The 17,978-nt window shown below is 47.4% G+C and overlaps 1 protein-coding gene across 1 annotated transcript; it reads right to left on the minus strand.

Moving 5' to 3' along the window:
• Positions 1 to 385: 385 nt before the first annotated feature.
• On the minus strand, positions 386 to 15,037 carry LOC146073947 (zona pellucida sperm-binding protein 4-like). The gene is made up of 12 exons (XM_083181559.1): positions 14,845 to 15,037; positions 11,599 to 11,717; positions 5,394 to 5,487; positions 4,910 to 5,065; positions 4,099 to 4,289; positions 3,240 to 3,337; positions 3,038 to 3,165; positions 1,947 to 2,136; positions 1,708 to 1,858; positions 1,346 to 1,424; positions 1,172 to 1,276; positions 386 to 551 (listed from the first exon to the last, which is right to left on the minus strand). Exons 1-12 carry the CDS (start codon positions 15,017 to 15,019, stop codon positions 409 to 411), a joined length of 1,629 nt encoding a protein of 542 aa, XP_083037685.1. The 5' UTR covers positions 15,020 to 15,037; the 3' UTR covers positions 386 to 408.
• Between the last annotated feature and the right edge of the window lie 2,941 nt (positions 15,038 to 17,978).

Genomic DNA, 17,978 nt, shown 5'->3' on the forward strand with positions numbered 1-17,978 from the left:
ATCCCCCTTGCATTTATCTATTTTTAAAGCTTAATACATCTGCCCCATTACCCCATACAGTACATTGGGAAGGGCGATAGCTGAAGAATAAAATTAAGGCTTAAATCCTCCAATGCTTATTAACCCACCCCTCCTGTCCAATTAAAGTATTTTATGCATAGATCTGCCCTCATCGATATTGAGTTTGCAGACAAACTATGTGGCACTAACTATCAGGCACTTATGAGCCCTATTCTGTAAGGCCTGGTGTGATGCCTCCCAAGTGCACTATAGCAAGTTCAAAATCACAGCTATCCCAGGTGCTCAAACATTGCGATTTATGAAAGCAGGAGCCGACTGACCAATCCCATCTCCCGCCATGTCTGACAGATGACACATGAGCAAGTCAGTTTGGGACTAGCACTTTATTCATAGTTTTACAGATAGCATGGTGTGCCTCCGGCTCCTGAAATGCCACCAGACACCTAGTATGGTCAACGTCACCACCAAGAAGACTCCTCCAGCAGCAGCTCCCCTCAACCACATCACAGGAGATATCAGATCTGAGGTACCTAGGAACAGAAAGAAAAAATTCAAGACTCAAAACTAAGTAGTCATTTAGGTAGTTTATAGACAACCCACCCCCTAAACACTGACATGACAGACCAGAAGGCTTGAGATCCCAGGCTTGGCAGGATATGGTCGTATTGTCAACCCGACTTGGGTCGACAGGGTTCTAGGTCAACAAATGCGTATGAAGCTGACATGCGGTATTTCATGCCCTACCATCCACTATCAGCGTGGTGGGAGAATAAAATAGTGTGCCAAGCACAGCGAGGCACCATGCCCAAAACGGAGAGGTTGCTGCGGTTGACTTACAACTGTGTCCATGTCGACATTTGGGTCAAAAAAACCAACACATGTCGACCTTGCAACCTAACCCATGTCGACCCAAGTCGGGTCAACAATACGATCCACACCCGGCTTGGCAAGTAGTCAGACATTAGATAAGGAGACTCAACATCCCCTTCTAGTTTGCCCACCAGGGTATTAGCTTGCTTGAGGGACAAGTCAGCTTTGAGTACAAAGAGTGCATGTTGGGGGAGGTTGAAGGTACAGCATAAACAATGGTGACTAAAAAAAAATTAAATAAAATAAAAGTAAATAGCAGGGGGTGGCGTGTGCAAGTCACCTTTAGTAGACCTCACAGCTTTCATATTTGATGAACCTTCATCGATAAAGTCAACTGGGCCTTGGCTTACTGTGGTCTCCAGCACTGGCTCCTTGGCCGCTCGTTCTGCAGATAGAAGAGTTAGTTTCTTCTTACATTCGATTGGAGGAAACCTAAACACAAATTAGCACTTACTTTTCCTTTGGCCACATGACACTGTGCAGGAAGCGGTGGTGGATGGGACACACACAGAGGCGCTGCAGTGGAAGTAGACCTGTGGAACAGAGGTCATTAAAGACTTGAAGATTTAGTTGGATAAATGACTAAAGCGATATCTGGTATAATTGGCCTCGATTTCAGTCAGTTGAAAGCCACCCACAGTATATGCATCTGATGTGGCAAGCCAAAGCTATGGATCTAAAAAACATGCATAAGGGCAAATATAGACAAGTTAAACTAGGTCATAGCTCAATGGCCACTGTAAACCTATGCAACCATGTTTTCATATACACAGACCCATGGCATGCCATTTTTAAAATATATAGGAGTGGCTTTACCAGTCCATTAAGTGCAAGCTGGGAACTCTGGTCCACAAAGGTGAAGGTGCTGACGATGAAGCGTTTGTAGTGGGATGGGAACAGAATGCTCTGTGTGGGTGCGCCAAGTGGGACCAGCTGAGTCAGGTAGTTGTCTCCAGTAAAAGGGCACCTGGAACGAGTAGAATCAGTCATGGGCATAAAATTCTGTCTCATTGTTGATAACAGCATATTAGAACTAAATGGAATGCCAGCCTTACCCGTCCATAAGAATGGGCCATTGGACTTGTTGGGTGGGGTCCGTGGAGGGAGTGGCCCAACAGTCATTTAAGACTAGGAACAAGTTTGGGTCTGTTTTTTGTAGTATTTGAACCTCCAAGTAGACTGGATCTCTGAGCACTTTGACCACAGGGTAGTCATTAGCCAGGTAGTATGAAGAATACTGCATGTCTGCCAAAGAAGAAGTCTTGTTACCATTACAACATTCACACCGTAGCATGCCTCCAAGATCCAGAGATGTGACTCCCATAGTAAGTCAACACGTGTTTCTGCTCCCCAGAGCTACTCTGGTCTGCATGGCTACCATGATTTGCCAGCTTGCCAATAGAGCCGTCAATGCCTAGTCAACCACTGGCAAATTGTTCAGAACAGAAGTTTTTACTCACTCCATTGCCATCCAAGTTTTAATGGTGTCTACTAAATAAAAATTTAGTTTCTCTAATTAATCTGGAACTGGCCAGTCTCTGGCTCTACAGCTGTTGCAGAACTAAATACCCCAGCATCCCCTACCATAATAAAGGGTAAACAGGTTGGCCAAGTCTGATCTAGACTCCAGCATGATACCGGAGAACCGGGACGGTAACGGCAATATCTGTATTGTCCCTGATCACAAGTTACAAGTTAAACTACGACCTGGTCAACCTGCTGCTTTACAGTGGTTGAGAAACTAAACATACAAGCATCTCCTGCCAAAAACACAATAGATTGGCCAAGCCTCATCTAGACTGCAGCAAGGATATCCCAGAACCTGTCTAATGACAGTTTAGGTAGCAAACTGCCATGCCTGCCAGATATGTTTAATTCCTTTAGAAGACGTTTGTGACAACCACTGACGTGTTCTAGAACACTTTCTCTGCATCAGAGTAAAGAAAGTCAATTTTTTATTCTGAAAACCTTGTGTCAATGCACTACCAGCCTGTACTGTTACCCTCTGTGGTTCAGTGCACAGATCTTTAGTGTAGATTAGATATCTAAGCAATATCTTTATCTAGAAAACTAGTGTCTTGTAGACCAATTTGTCTCCCACAGTTGAATGATATTGTTCCATACAGTTAAACATACTGGTCATTACCTTGTGCTATATTCATCTGCAGGAGCAGAGGGCCTGAGGTGGACACTGGAAGTGGTGGCGGCAGGGTGAGGACCTCTACTTGCAGCGGGACAACACCAGTGTTAGAGTAGATGCAGCGGACAGTCAGCCTAGTGCAGTAATATAGGGTTAGCTTTGCCCTCTATACAGAAGAGTCCCAGGCCTGCACCACTTTATGGCTTACCTAAATGTGCTGTCTCTTGAGATGGATGATCCTTGCCATGTCCTTTTGTCTCTGGTGGCATAAATTGTGTTCTCATACACCACAGTGTTAGCCAGTGCCTGCCAAAGGGAGACCAGTTATAGACAATGGGAGGAAACCTGTATACTGCTTAACTCCTGCTAGGTGGGTAAGAGACCATATACTAAGACTCCTAGGGACAGATGTGTGTCATTGTGTTCAAAGAGGTTAGCTAAGAACAGTGTAAAAAAAAAAAAAAGGCCAAACTATTTTTGGGATGGAAGCCTGGTTAAGAGTTACAGATCATTTGACCATAAGTGGAAAAGCCTTGGATAGTGAAAGATGGCAGAATTGGCTTTGTGCTCTACCCTTCTAGAAAAAAGAAAAAAAAAAAAAACACTCATCCTAGAACATGGCTGATTGACTGGTACTCTCTCTACATGCATTAGTAAAAAGACTACAAACAAACCCTCTGGTCTGCTTGTTGTACAAACCATCCATGAACAGTTCATGCCTTAAGCAGCCACATATGGGTTACATGAAGTAGATACACCACGTTGCACATACCATGTACAGGCTAAGAGCACTTGGTTCAGACAGGAGTCTGTCCAAAAAGTCCAACACAGAGGGCCAAGAAATCGGTTAAAAAAGTCAAATCGCATGCGTTTTAGCTCCAATTCGTGGTCCCATGTGCATTGGAGCCAAAGAGCGCAAAGGCTGCATTCATGATAAATTGCATCCAGCATCCTCCTACCACCCAGTAAGCCAACAAAGCGATTCATATACTGTAGGACTTCTCCCCTCAGACTGTTCTTAAATGCCCCCATACGCTAACAGACTACAGGGAAAGCACCAGACGTACCTGGCTGGCTCCTCCGCAGGAGAGAGGGAACTGGAACAGGATAAAAGCTGAAGTCTCCGAAACACTCAGCATGGGACATGAGGTGGTGTCCACATTGACAACACCGATGGAATCCAAGATCAGGGATGGTGTAGTTACATCCTCAGAGATAGCAATCAGCACCTGGCCATCATCTGTACACTGCGCGGTCACTGGATTGGCAGGGAGAGCACATAAGCAGTTTGTCAAATGTCAGGCCATCTCATGCTTAGTTCACTACAATTCTATTGGTTACTTCATACACCAGGGACAGCCTTTAATGCAAGTGCCATCTTAGATGCTGGACTTTTTAGTAGCAAGTCCAGATGCTCTACAGGCCCAGCTATTCCAGGTGACCGTGGATTGGTCCAGTAAGCCTAGCTTCAGCCAAAGCAGCATTAGGCCTGTTCCCAACCTCTCCCATATTGGAACAACTGGCCTGTTCACTTTAGATGTACAGTAACTGCCTAAATCTGATATACCATAAGACTGCTTGGGTACACCAGCAGTTATAGGCCAAGTACAAGAGGGCAGATTCCTGGGATACTCCAGGCAGAGCTGGTACAGTGCCTGGTATAAGGTGGCAGGTCATTTAAGTGCAGCACTAAGCTGGAGGAGGTATAAAACCTTCAAAATGAGATGCAGCCCAATGTAACCAATCAGCTTTCACCCAGTACAAGACAGATGCTAGATGCAGGTTTGGCTGCTATGGGCAACATCTTTGAGGCCCTCCCCTTTGTGCTTATAGAACGCTGGTCCAGGTTAGGTATCTGAACCCATAGAACAAGCTTACCTTTGTTTCCATAGTAACAGGGAACGAAGGGGTCAGTGGAAGAGAAGCAGCAGCCTAGTCCTGCACAGACCGCACTGGTCACAGAGGCGTTGGCACAGGGCAAGCGGTCAGTACTCTGGACAGCAGCGCAGGCACTGGGGCTCGGAGCATCCATAGCTGTAGGGGAGAGATTGAGAAAGTCCTTAGTGTGTTCCCAACTAGAGATGGGCAATGATCTAGTAACAGTATAACAAGCAGCCTGAAGGAAGGTTTATTGCCACAGACACACAAATAGACCCATCATGATAATGATGATTATCAGCCCACCCAGCTAACAAGCGACATGGTGATCGCTCATTACAGTTGATAAATGGGGCTCCAGCCAATCAGCTCCTGTCATATCTCCAAACACAGGATAGTTACCGATTGGCTGGAGCGATATTTATCATTTGTAGTGAGTGATCACAATCACTTATGGTTAGAGCTGCCCTCTAGAGAACATTACCTGCCAGGAACGGGCACCGGAGGTCTCTCTTGTGGTATTCCACTGCCCCATTGGAAATTTGTTCTGCGATCAGAGTCATCACATGGTCTCCATTCTGCAGAGAATGATAGATCTTACACCAGTTACATGACAGGATCCTGTCCCATCTGTTTTAGCTCCCACTTAGAGTTGTTTACAGAAAGGGGAATTATAAGAGATTTATACAGAATTTAGAATGTAAAGCTCTGACCAGCAGGGCCCTCTTCCCTCAGTCTTCTTACTTAAACCAATCTTTAATGGCACCAAATCCTGCCACTATACTGGGAGTACAGTACTCACCTCAGGTTGCTGGTCCTCAGTGCAGGCCGGTGATCCAAACAGGCAGCAGGCTCAGATACCATGCTGCAGTGCGGGTGCCGGATAGCTGCGTCATCATCCGCCACCTGTCCGGTCATCTGCACCCGCCACCTGTGTGGATCCCTGGCCTGACTGTACACACGGAGGACCGGCAACCCAGGTGAGTACCCCGACCCCTTTCACATCGGCCAGGACCCCGGGAACAACCCAGCTCCATAGCAGGGTTGAAATCCCGGCAAATTTTCCCCTGGGAACCTTACAAACCAGTGCTAGTCGCGGATTGATCCCGGGAATTTAGGCTGGTGTGAAAGGGGTATATTATCAGTGGTGTCTGCTGAAGCAGCTATGGTTATGTACGCTGTACTTGTCCTCTATTATGATTATATAGAAGTCACTGTTAATTATTAATTTATGTACTGTGTAATCGGACACTGCAGATTCCTTGTGGCACCTAAATGGCAAGATATAATACTGGAATGAAACATTCAGACCCACTATACATACAGATGACTGGCAGTCAGAATACCAGTGCCCAGCAACCCAAATTAGCTCGCTGCTAATAACTATTGGCAGAGTGTCTATAAGTACGTGCAGTGTGGTTGTCAGACCTCACACTTAGAAGATATAACCAAATGAAGGCTTTATTCAAGTGGCAGGCTTGTAGGTTACAACAGTACTTTAGTAGGTAACTTCAAGCGGTAATACAAACTGGTACATTGGGAACGACAGTCTCTGGTTGTTACTTAGCTGTAGCGTTTTGGCGCGTGCAGGGTCAATGACAGTTTGCTGGTTTACGCTGCGGTATCTCTCCCAGTCTCGCTGCTGCCAATGATGACTGATCTCCCTGTGCAAATGGTCACGCTGGTAACGGGATTACAGCGGGGACTTGCTCCTATGCGCTCCGGTACACGTGGAGCTACAAACAGTATGGACGGAGTCACATACGCTCTGAGGCACACACTACGCGGGGACTTCCTCACAGGAAAGGAAACGCTGCCAGCAGGGTCAGGGGTCTCTGCCCTGCTATTCGCTTAAGCGAGCTGTCACTCAGGGTGACGCCTAGCTGCGTTGGCTGCAAGGGGACAAGGCAGACTGTAAGCCTTACACTAAACAGTGTATGGAGACAGGCGCTGAGCGCTGCAATCTAACACTCCCCCTCGCTCAAGGCTGTCTTCGGCTACATAAAGAACTTAATACAATTCTCTGTCCTTTTGTGATACCTGTAACCGAAAATATGGTTAGAGAGAAAAGACATTCAGAACTTCAAATCAACATTTTGAACTTAGACAAGTCCACAGTCCTTCACGAACTTAATAAGCAAGTTTGTCGACAGTCCTTTAGTAAGCATGTCAGCGACATTCTGTTCACTTGCAATGTATTCAACATCGATGGACTTGTTCTCCACTAGTTCTCTGATGAAGTGGTGTCTTATCGCGATGTGCTTCGACCTTCCATGGTGCTTGGTAGTACAGGAAAGATCTATTGCTCCCCTGTTGTCACATGCGATACTGATAGTCTCTTCTTCATAAAGTAGACCTAACTCACACAAAGTCTCTTTGATCCAGAGTGCTTCTTTTGATGTCTCTGTAAGAGCCATGTATTCGGCCTCAGTTGTTGAGAGAGCAACTGTTGGTTGTTTTCTACTCGCCCAACTAACTGCTGCTCCGGCCAGTGTGAACAGGTAACCGGTGTGGGAACGACGATCATCTTCATCTGCTCCCCAGTCGGCATCGCAGAAGACTTTCAAATTTGAATTGCTTGTCTTGGCGAATTCTAACTTCAAAGAACTTGTACCTTTTAGGTATCTCAGAATCCTCTTCACCGCAATCCAGTGTTGTCTTCCAGGATTTATTGCAAATTGGCTCACCCGACTGACTGCATGAGTGATGTCTGGACGGGTTCCAATACTTGCATACATAAGACTTCCAACCACGTTCTTGTAAGGAACATCTTGCATTTCCTCTGCTTCTTCTTGTGTGGTTGGTGACATACCTTTTGTAATCTTGATGCTTTTGTCAATTGGTGTATTCACTGACTTGGAGTCTGCCATCCCATACTTCAAGATTGTTGCCTCGATGTACATTTGTTGGTCGACTGTGACTGTTCCCTTTTGCAAGTTTTGAACAATTCTCATGCCCAACAGATGATTGGCTGGACCTAAGTCTTTCAACTTGAATCTCTGTTTCAGTTGATCTCTTACACTTGTGATGTGATCTTCGTGACCTGCTATAAGTATATCATCCACATAGACTGCTATGATGAACAACTTTTCTCCCAGAGTTTTGTGATAAAGGCAGTTGTCAGTCTCTGATCTAATAAAATTCATTTCAAGTAGTACTGTGTCCAATTTTATGTACCAGCAACGACCACTCTGCTTTAGGCCATATATGGATTTCTTCAGAAGACACACTTTCTCTGTCTGAAGTTCATTCTCATCATAATGATCTGGTGATTCCATATAGATTTCTTCAAGTAGCTCTCCATTTAAGAACGCTGAGTCGAAGTCTAGTTGGTATAGCAGTAAGTCTTGTAAGGTGGCGACTGCAATTACTAACCTGAGAGTGTTATACCTCGCAACAGGTGAGTATATCTCCCCATAGTCAATTCCGGATCTCTGTGTGTATCCCTTAGCAACAAGACGGGCTTTGTAACGGGCAACTTCTCCGTCTGAATTAACTTCTTGCAGAAGACCCACTTGTTCTTGACTGTCTTGCGGTTGCTTGGCCTATCTACTATGGTCCAAGTATCGTTCTCTCTCAGTGCTGATAGCTCTGTGTCTATTGCAGATTTCCATTTCGCCCAATCACTGCACGCTTTCGCTTCTTGAATACTCTGAGGTTCACTGAAAGCAATATTCGCATATTCTTCCTCATATCTCCTGGCTGGTATGCCCTTGTTTCTTCTTACAGAAGCTCTATTAGTTGGTTCGCTTCCTTCTTCAGTATTTTCTGTTGCAGGTATGCTCTCTATTTCACATACCTCTACTAGTGCTTGCTTTTCTTGCTCTTTTGCTTTTGTGGGTGATGCTGTTTCTTGAAATATCACATCTCTTGATTTTAGAAGACGTCTGTTCTCTGCATCCCAGAGCCTGTACCCTTTGCTCTCCTCACAATAGCCTAGCAATATGCACTGTCTTGATTTTGGGTCAAGTTTCTTCCTTTTCTCCTTTGGTATATGCGCATAAGCTCTGCTCCCAAAGACACGGAGGTGACTGATGTCTGGCTTCTTCCCAGACCAGGCCTCTAAGGGGGTTTTTCCCTTCACGGCCACTGTAGGTGTTCTGTTTTTCAGGTATACTGCAGTAGATACAGCTTCTGCCCAAAAACTCTTCTCCAGGCCAGCATCGTTCACCATCGCTCGTGCTCTTTCAACGATTGTTCGGTTCGCCCTTTCACTTACGCCATTCTGTTCAGGCGTGTAGGCCATCGTCAGCTGATGCTTTATGCCATGTTTTCTGAGAAAGTCGGTTAGAACTTCATTTTCGTACTCTCCCCCATTGTCGGACCTCAGGACCTTTAGCTTTAGGCCCGTCTGAGTTTCCACTAGGTTCTTGTACTCCACAATTTTCTTGACCACCTCACTTTTCTTCCTTATGAAGTATACGTGTGTCATTCTTGTGGCGTCATCGATGAGAGTCATGAAGTATTTGTAACCACTGGTTGACTTCTCTTCCATTGGTCCGCACACATCTGTGTGCACCAGAGCTAATTGTGTTTCTGCTCTGCCTGCTGACTTGGGAAATGGGTTGCGGGTCTGCTTGCCTTTTATGCAACTCTCGCACACAGGTCTTCCGGTGTCCTTCACTGTGATTCCTGTTGCCATTCCATCAGCTAATTTCTGGACATTATCGTATCCTAAGTGTCCCAAACGTCTGTGCCAGAGTTCCATCGACTCATTTTCAGCAGAGGCTGCCAAAGCTACACATTTCTCTGTGTCTAGGACGTATAGTTGGTTGCATCGGGTTGCTGAAGCAATTACAGTCCCTCTTTCATTATGCACCATACACTTGCCCTTAGCAAACTGGACTCTGTAGCCTTTTGCCTCGAGTACGCTGATAGCGATGAGGTTACTTCCCAATTCTGGTACATACAGGACGTCTTGGATATCTGTGACTACTGTCTGTCCCTCAATTCTTAGTCTCACTGTGATTGTCCCGACATTTGAAGCAGTAAGGACCTTTTCACCAATCCCGGTAACTGTTGTGGGTGTACACTGTGTTAAAGAATTGAACCACTCCTTGTTGCAGCTGAAGTGTCTAGAGGCTCCCGAGTCCATGTACCAGAGATCCCTCCTTGGCTTGTCTGTTACATTCAGTGCTGACTCGTTCTTCTTATCATGCCGCTTGTGCATGCCACTAGTGTTCTTCAGCCTGCATTCTGAAGCCTTGTGCCCTACTTTGTGGCACACATAACATTTGAATGTGCATTTCTTGGGTTTTGCACCCTTTGCTACTAAGGCAGAACCCTCAGCTATGGCATCCTTGTAGATTCTCTCTTGGAACTGTAGTAGTTTGGCTCTCACAACTTCAGTTGTAAGCTTGGTTTCATTTGACTCCAGTGCGACAACCAGAAAGTCAAATTCTTCTGTCAAGTTCTGCAGCATTACCATCGCCACTTCTTCCTCATCCACTTTTGCTCCTACACATGCCAATTGCTGAGCTATCGATAGTATCTTATCAATATAATCGTTCATGTCCTTGCATGCATTCAGCTTTGTTCCATACAGTGTGCGTCTCAGACTTATCCTTCTCATTAAGCCTTTATTCTCATAAGCACCTTGTAGAGTTGTCCACATGTCCTTAGCGGACTCCTTCCCACAGATAGTAGAATAAACATGCTGCTCCACAGCCAGGCCTATTGTGCCAATGGCCTTGTCTACCTCTTCTGGGTTTGGACTATCTCCTGGGGCTATTGTGACTTTCCATAGCTTCTCCCTCTTAAGCTGCATTTCCATAGCGAACTTCCATGTAGTATAATTCTCTGAGCCTTTGAGCTTTGGAAAGTTCATGCTATGCCCTGTACTGTGCATTCTCGTTAACTCTCCCACAAATGGCAATTCAGAAATAATTCCTTTGTGTTCTTTTATGTACTGCGCTAGCACTTTGTCTTCAGGGGGTTAATCTTCGCGCACGTGACGTGCTGGGCCCATAACCTATTGGCAGAGTGTCTATAAGTACGTGCAGTGTGGTTGTCAGACCTCACACTTAGAAGATATAACCAAATGAAGGCTTTATTCAAGTGGCAGGCTTGTAGGTTACAACAGTACTTTAGTAGGTAACTTCAAGCGGTAATACAAACTGGTACATTGGGAACGACAGTCTCTGGTTGTTACTTAGCTGTAGCGTTTTGGCGCGTGCAGGGTCAATGACAGTTTGCTGGTTTACGCTGCGGTATCTCTCCCAGTCTCGCTGCTGCCAATGATGACTGATCTCCCTGTGCAAATGGTCACGCTGGTAACGGGATTACAGCGGGGACTTGCTCCTATGCGCTCCGGTACACGTGGAGCTACAAACAGTATGGACGGAGTCACATACGCTCTGAGGCACACACTACGCGGGGACTTCCTCACAGGAAAGGAAACGCTGCCAGCAGGGTCAGGGGTCTCTGCCCTGCTATTCGCTTAAGCGAGCTGTCACTCAGGGTGACGCCTAGCTGCGTTGGCTGCAAGGGGACAAGGCAGACTGTAAGCCTTACACTAAACAGTGTATGGAGACAGGCGCTGAGCGCTGCAATCTAACAATAACTACAGGCAGTGTTTGAAAATAATAAAAATAGTCAGAACTAATTCATTAAAGTACATTTGCCCCTCCCAGTTCACCTATTGGCTATGCCAGCATGTTACAGTCATACAAGGTTGTAGTGCGCCTTACCTCCTCTCTCACATAGCACCCGTCATAGGCAGCACCAATGAGCAGCGAATCTGGTTTCTGTCCTACCCAGAGCCTGCAAGCGGAGTCATTCTGGAGCCGGTGAGGCTTTCCTGCATTATCTGGGACAAATAAGGAGTACAAAAGAAGTTAAGAAAAATGAAGAGGGGTTAGCTCCTGGAATGAGCCATGTTCCAGAGGGTATGGGGGAGACACATCAAGGTCGACATCAGGTTTTTCACTTTATCCTGAATGTCGACATGGGCGCTACAAAAGTGCACCATGTCCCCTCGCTACACTCAGCACACGTATTCTCCCACCACCCAAGTGGATGGTAGGGCATGAAAAACCACTTTAGGTAAAGGAAAAAAAAAAAATTATGTCAACCTAATGACCCTGTGGATCTAAACCCATGTCCACTCAACAACCATATACCATTCCAGAATCTATTCTACATGCAGGGAAAATATACAGGCTGCTTTTGCATGTAGTGTACAGGTAATTGGCAGCTTTGTTTTTACACTGACATCTAGGATTTCTTCCCCACTGGTGGTGCAACATGTTTTGTCCGGCACACATGGGTCTCTGACTGTTAAGGGCACCACCGTTCCTTATTAACCAGGAGATCATCCCAGCTGCTGCCAGTTCAAAGCAAATACCTGCCCTGTTCCCAAGTTCATAGGCCTACCATACAGAAGAGATTTACTAAGCGCCAAGTTCATTTTTCCCAGAAAGCCTGGAACATGGCATTTAGGAGCTGACTGGCTCTCCGCACCATATGCACTAAGCTTCAAAGTGATAAAATATAGAACAGGCATTCCCAACCACGGTCCTCAAGGCACACCAACAGTGCAGGTTTTAGTGATATCCAGGCTTCAGCACAGATGGTTTAATCAGAATCCCTCAGATACTAATTAAGTCACCTGTGCTCAAGCCTGGATATCTACAAAACCTGCACTGTTGGCGTGCCTTGAGGACCGTGGTTGGGAATGCCTGATATAGAGTGATAAGATTAAGTGAGGGCTGTATAGACACGAGGGCATTTAAGAGCCTGTGAATTTTGTGATTGTCCTAATAAAGTTGTTGAATAGTTCATTACCCATAGAAGTGCACGTGATTGATAGTTAGAGTAGCCAATTAGGTAGAAGAGGGGTGGTAGCTTATGCAGGGGTATATAAAGGGGTGTCTGGATTCCCACCCTCCCTTTTTCAATTACTACATGTCCTTTACAAAAAAAAATATATATTTTTTTTTTTTATTAATAATGGCGGGCTGGCGCTCTCGACCAGCGGTCAATTTTGAGGTACAGGTGGTCACTGTGCGATATTGCCCCCCTCTGCCAGGACGGCTGAGGTTTTTGCAACCGTGTAAAAGGGGTATTAGAAAGCCATGTACATAGCAGGGTTACTCTATTCTGATTTAACCAGAGTAAAGTAATAGTGTTTAGCAAACGGATTACATGAACCTAGATCACATGAAGAGATAAACACATTAGTATTTAGACCAGGGGTGTCCAAACTTTTTGCGACGAGGGCCAGATTTGGTGAAGTGTAAATGTGTGGGGGCCGACCATTCATCCGGACATTCTTTGAATCATTAATTACATCAGAATGGTCCTCCACTCTGCCCCCATTCACTGTATGTCCCCCAGCCTGCCCCCTTCTCTTAATGTCCATCAGTGCCTCCATTCATTGTATGTCCCCAAGCCTGACCCTCCTTCCCTGTATGACACCCATTAACTGTTTGACCCCAGGGCCGTCTTTTCGTATGGGCTTAATGGGCACTTGCCCAGGGGCCCCAGGTGTATAAGGGCCCTATCCTGATAGCTGAGGATCCTCTCTTTCCAGGGATACCAGAATTTTGAAAATCGGCCCTGGGGAACTGGAGATATCCAACTTCAAAGCAGCAGTCCACATTTGACCTGTTAATCGCAGTTCCTAGTCATATTTCTCAGGTTTTTTCTAACTTAGAGTTTTTCTGAGAGTAAAAAGCCAAAAGCTGGGACACTCCCCTTTCTGTCGACAGTAGCGGCTTGTCTCAATCATGCCCAGAACCAGAGATATCAGCCTTCCAGCAGCCGGTCCCTGCTCCAGCTCCAAACGTCTGGTGTACAGTTTTATATTTTTGTCAATGGATTGCTCTGGCTCCTGATCCCCAAGTCCCCAGCACCTACTGAAAGTTGGGACTCTAGGTTTTTATACCATTGAAGGCTAAGAAATCTATTTCCAGATAATGGCGATATCTGCAGTCAAACAAGCTGCCCTTCCACCGGAAAATGACAAATATTAATCCCACTCCATTATCCAACGCTCCACTGCATATAAAACACCCCCTACCTCCCTGGAAGTCATTTACAAGGGACCCTTCATTCAGCTCAGTGCCCACTTTCACACATTAGTGTTCACCCTCCCACCACCTTTGCAGTAAAGAAGTACAGTAATTAGCAAAAGTTACTGCTCCAGGTCCTACATGTTGAATGGAAGATAGAGCACCACCTGCCACCTTTGGGACATCAAAGCTGCTGCTGAAAGCACCCCCCACCCCTAGGAGGGGAGACTGGGTAAGGGCCCCAGTGCATTGCTTTGCCCAGGGGCCCACACTGCTGTTAAGACGGCCCTGTTTGACCCCCATTCACTATGTACCCCACTCTGCCCCCATTCACTATATGTTTCCCAGCCTGCCCCTGCTCCCCCTTCTCTGAATGGCCATCACTGCATGTCCCCCAGCCTGACCCTCCTTCACTGCATGTCCCCCACTCTGCCCCCTCCCTGTATGTTTCCCAGCCCCTTGTGTGAGCCAGAGGAAGGAGAGGCAAAGCAGGCACTGCAAGGACAGGAGAGGCTTGGGCTCCCGCCCTCCTCCGCTCTGCATGTTATGGGAGCAAGCTTCCCCCTTGCTGCACCCTCTACCCACACACTGCTGTCACTGATTGTGCAGTAGGGTGATATACGATTGCAGAAGCAGGGGTAGGACGCCAAACACATCTGACTGTGGCGGCCGGCACCTCCTCACTGCAGCAGACAGCAAGGTAAAGGCGCATTTGCCAGGGCCCCACCTTTAGTGTCCTGTGCTTCCCACATCGGATGCTCTGCCCGCTTCCAGCTGGAGGCTGCGGGCCACTTGAAATGACAGCACGGGCTGCATTTGGCCATATCCGATTTAGACTATATGTACACATTTCCACCATAAAGTAGCATAGGAACTGACAGACCTCATTGACAGAATTTAATTGAGGACAGAGTTACTCACCCAATACCTTGAAGGCAGAAGCAAAATCCAGGCGCACAGAGGGCAGGGAGAGCCGCATCTTACTGGAGCCACAACGCAGATCAGACACATCTTCTAAAAACCCCTCAGTACTAACCACCATGCTACAGCCCCACAGCAATACTGCACAGCACACCCAGCCCCTGAAAATCCCCATCCTGCCTGCAGCTCCTAATACTACAGGTGAGCACAGGCCGGTCATTTATACCATGAGGAGGAGGCGGGGCCTGCAGTGTGATCAGTCAGGTGCTGATCCCAGGTGTGTGTCATTAGGGCACTCAGGGTGTAATAAGCACATTGCATGCCTCCCAACATGACCCTCTCCTGGACGGACACAATGCTCTATTCCTGGACTTCCCTTTTAATTTAGAATGACCATCATCTGTGGTGAAGTACCTTTCTTGTCAATTAACCTGTTTAAAACATGCGATGATAATCATAAATGATCAGGGAAGTCAATAAACAGAGCATTGTGTCCGTCCTGGAATGGGTCATGTTGGGAGTTATGTTACTGGTACATTTCAGGCTGACAATACCAACACAGGCATCTAAAACATACTTGCCTACCTGACCCTCTCCATGCGGGAGAAAATGCTCTGTTCCTGGACTTCCCTGGTAATGTATGATTGCCATCACCTGTGGTGAAACACCCTTCTTATCAATTACCTAGCTCCCCACAGGTGATGGCAATCATACATTACCAGGGAAGTCCAGAAACAGAGCATTTTCTCCCACATGGAGAGGGTCAGGTAGGAAAGTATGATCTAAAAGCGGACCCCAACAAGTGCCGCCCCCTCAACAAGCGATGCCTCCCAAACAAGTGCCGCCCCTAGGCCGTGCCTAATGGGTAATTCACCATTGGCCTTATTCAGAGTGAGAGGTGTGGACTGAAAGGTCTACTGCATGCTGTCCAAACTGTGGCCCTCCAGCTGTTGTGAAACTACACATCCCAGCATGCCTTGCCATAGTTTTAACATTCCCTAATAGTAAAATGTCGATATAAATCCTCAATTAGTGTAGCACTTTGCTGGCCATACTTTGGGACAGGTGCCTCTCTCCTTTGGTGGTAGGCTCAGCACATTTTTGCAGTTCCCACTTCACGTGGATGAAAAAAGTAAAAAAAAAATGAAAAAAAGTTGTGATAACCTCATGTCGACATTCTCATCGACCTTATACTTGTGTTGACCTTTTGTCAAAGTTGACCTATGTCAACCTTTTTTCAATGTCGACCTAGTGAATGCCCACCTTTTGGGTCGACCTACATAGATTTTGAAGCAGGCCTGGCCAACCTGTGGGCCTCCAATTGTTGTGAAACCACAATTCCCAGCATGCACTGCCACAGTTTTACTGATAGGGAATGTTAAAACTGTGGCATGTGTGGCACCCCGTAACTCCAAGGCACCCTGTAGAAGGATGCGTAGGTGGTTGCCAGGCAACCCACTCACCGCAGGGGAGACCTGGCAGCCGGAGGAGAGACACGCAGCAGGCGCATGTTGGCGCCGTGAGGTAGAATAGCGCCCTGGAGCTGACCCAGGTTTTTGAGTGACAGGCTGGGAGCGCAAAGGAGGGGGGTGGTGCGGTGGTGGCACTGACATTAAGCTGGCGTGAAGGAAGGAGGTGACCGGCCACGTGAGAGATAGAGATGGTCAAAACGGATCCTCAAGCTGAGCCGGGAACCGACGGATCGTTCAGTGAAAAGATACGTATCTTTTAGACGGCTCCTCGACTCGCTTTAAAAAAAAAGGGGAATATACATGACCGAGTGAAAACACTGATCGATGGCTGGGTGCAGAATCCCCATCGATGGTAACCATCGATGGCGTCTGCACCGATGGCCATCCCTGGCAGCAGCAGCAGCTAATCTTTCTATCACTTGTAGTCACAGCACTGTACTCAGTCTACAGAGATAGTACATCTCAGCTGCCACAGGTGGCAGCACTGAGATCAGGAAAATGCAGTGTAAACTGAAACGGATCACCTTTTTGGGATCGGCGGCTCGTTCGTTCTTGGGTGGGATCCGTTCAAAAGATCTGGTTCGTTCGCGAACGACCCATCTCTAGTGAGAGAGAAGAGGAGCCGTGGAGAAGACCCCACCTGCACCGGGAGCCAGAGAGAGGGAGGAGAAGAGGACCGGAGTAGCAGCCGGCAGACCGGAGGGGTGACTGATTGTGGCAATGCTGTGGCGCCCACACTAGTGCGCCCTCCGGCGGAAGAGGAGAGGGAGCTTGGAGCACAAGACCCCGTCGGCGGCAGCCGGAGCAGAGACCCGCTCACCTACAGCCAACAGACCGGACATCGGGAGACCGTGTAGTGATAGACAGGAGCCTGCAACTGGTTCCAGACAACAGGTACCATCCTTGCCCACCACCCCAGGCAGACCTCCGCTGTGCCCGCCATCACAGACAGCCACCAACCCTGCCTGGCACCGCAAGGCACCCCCTCTATACAGCTGGCCCTACACTTCCCCTTCCCAGCACCTGAAATACTCACCATTCTCTCATCCCTGTTCGGTGGGGCAGCTCCCGTTCAAGCCCTAATACTCCCTGCAAGGATCAGAAGACACACAGCCCCATTTAGGGGGGAAGTACCCCAGGCCAATTAGGACAAAGGGACATTTGGAAATAGTCATAGAGAGGCTCCCGGATCCCACAATTACCCCTACAGGACCCTGAGTTATCCCCATCAAGTTTAGTGGGGTTACTTTCCACTGGTGTAACTATAAATTTTGCTCCCCCTGCCAAAAAAATTGTTGCGTGTTTTGGGCCACTTCAAAATGCCCTGGTGGTCCAGTGTGTCTTCTAGCTACAGCCACAGCTGAGACCCTTCAACAGTACAGCAGCCGCAGCAGTCACAGCAGTGACGCGGCCAGGAGAGGGTGCCAAGAAAGCATCGCTGGGGCACGTCCACGTCCTCCCCATGTCGGGATTTCGGCGGTCGGGATTCCAGTGTCGGGATTCCGACCGCTGGCATTACATATCGGATCCACCACATCACCCCCATCATCTCACTGCCTCTTACCCCCTATCACCTCCCCCATTCTTCCCCCAGCACCTCTCCTGTCAACACACCCTCTCTGTCAACTTCTGTCACCTCACCCCCTTCTCAAATAACCCCTG

The sequence above is a fragment of the Crinia signifera genome, chromosome 4, assembly GCF_055691185.1.
Source record: "Crinia signifera chromosome 4, ASM5569118v1, whole genome shotgun sequence".
Taxonomy (NCBI): Eukaryota; Metazoa; Chordata; class Amphibia; order Anura; family Myobatrachidae; genus Crinia; species Crinia signifera.

Coding starts and splice junctions, on each gene's coding strand:
- LOC146073947 (XM_083181559.1), bottom strand. CDS start 15,019: ATGGGGATTTTCAGGGGCTGGGTGTGCTGTGCAGTATTGCTGTGGGGC. Junction 5,066..5,393: donor CCGGTGCCCGTTCCTGGCAG/GTAATGTTCTCT, acceptor TCTCCCCTACAG/CTATGGATGCTCCGAGCCCC. Junction 4,290..4,909: donor CTGTTACTATGGAAACAAAG/GTAAGCTTGTTC, acceptor CTGCCAATCCAG/TGACCGCGCAGTGTACAGAT.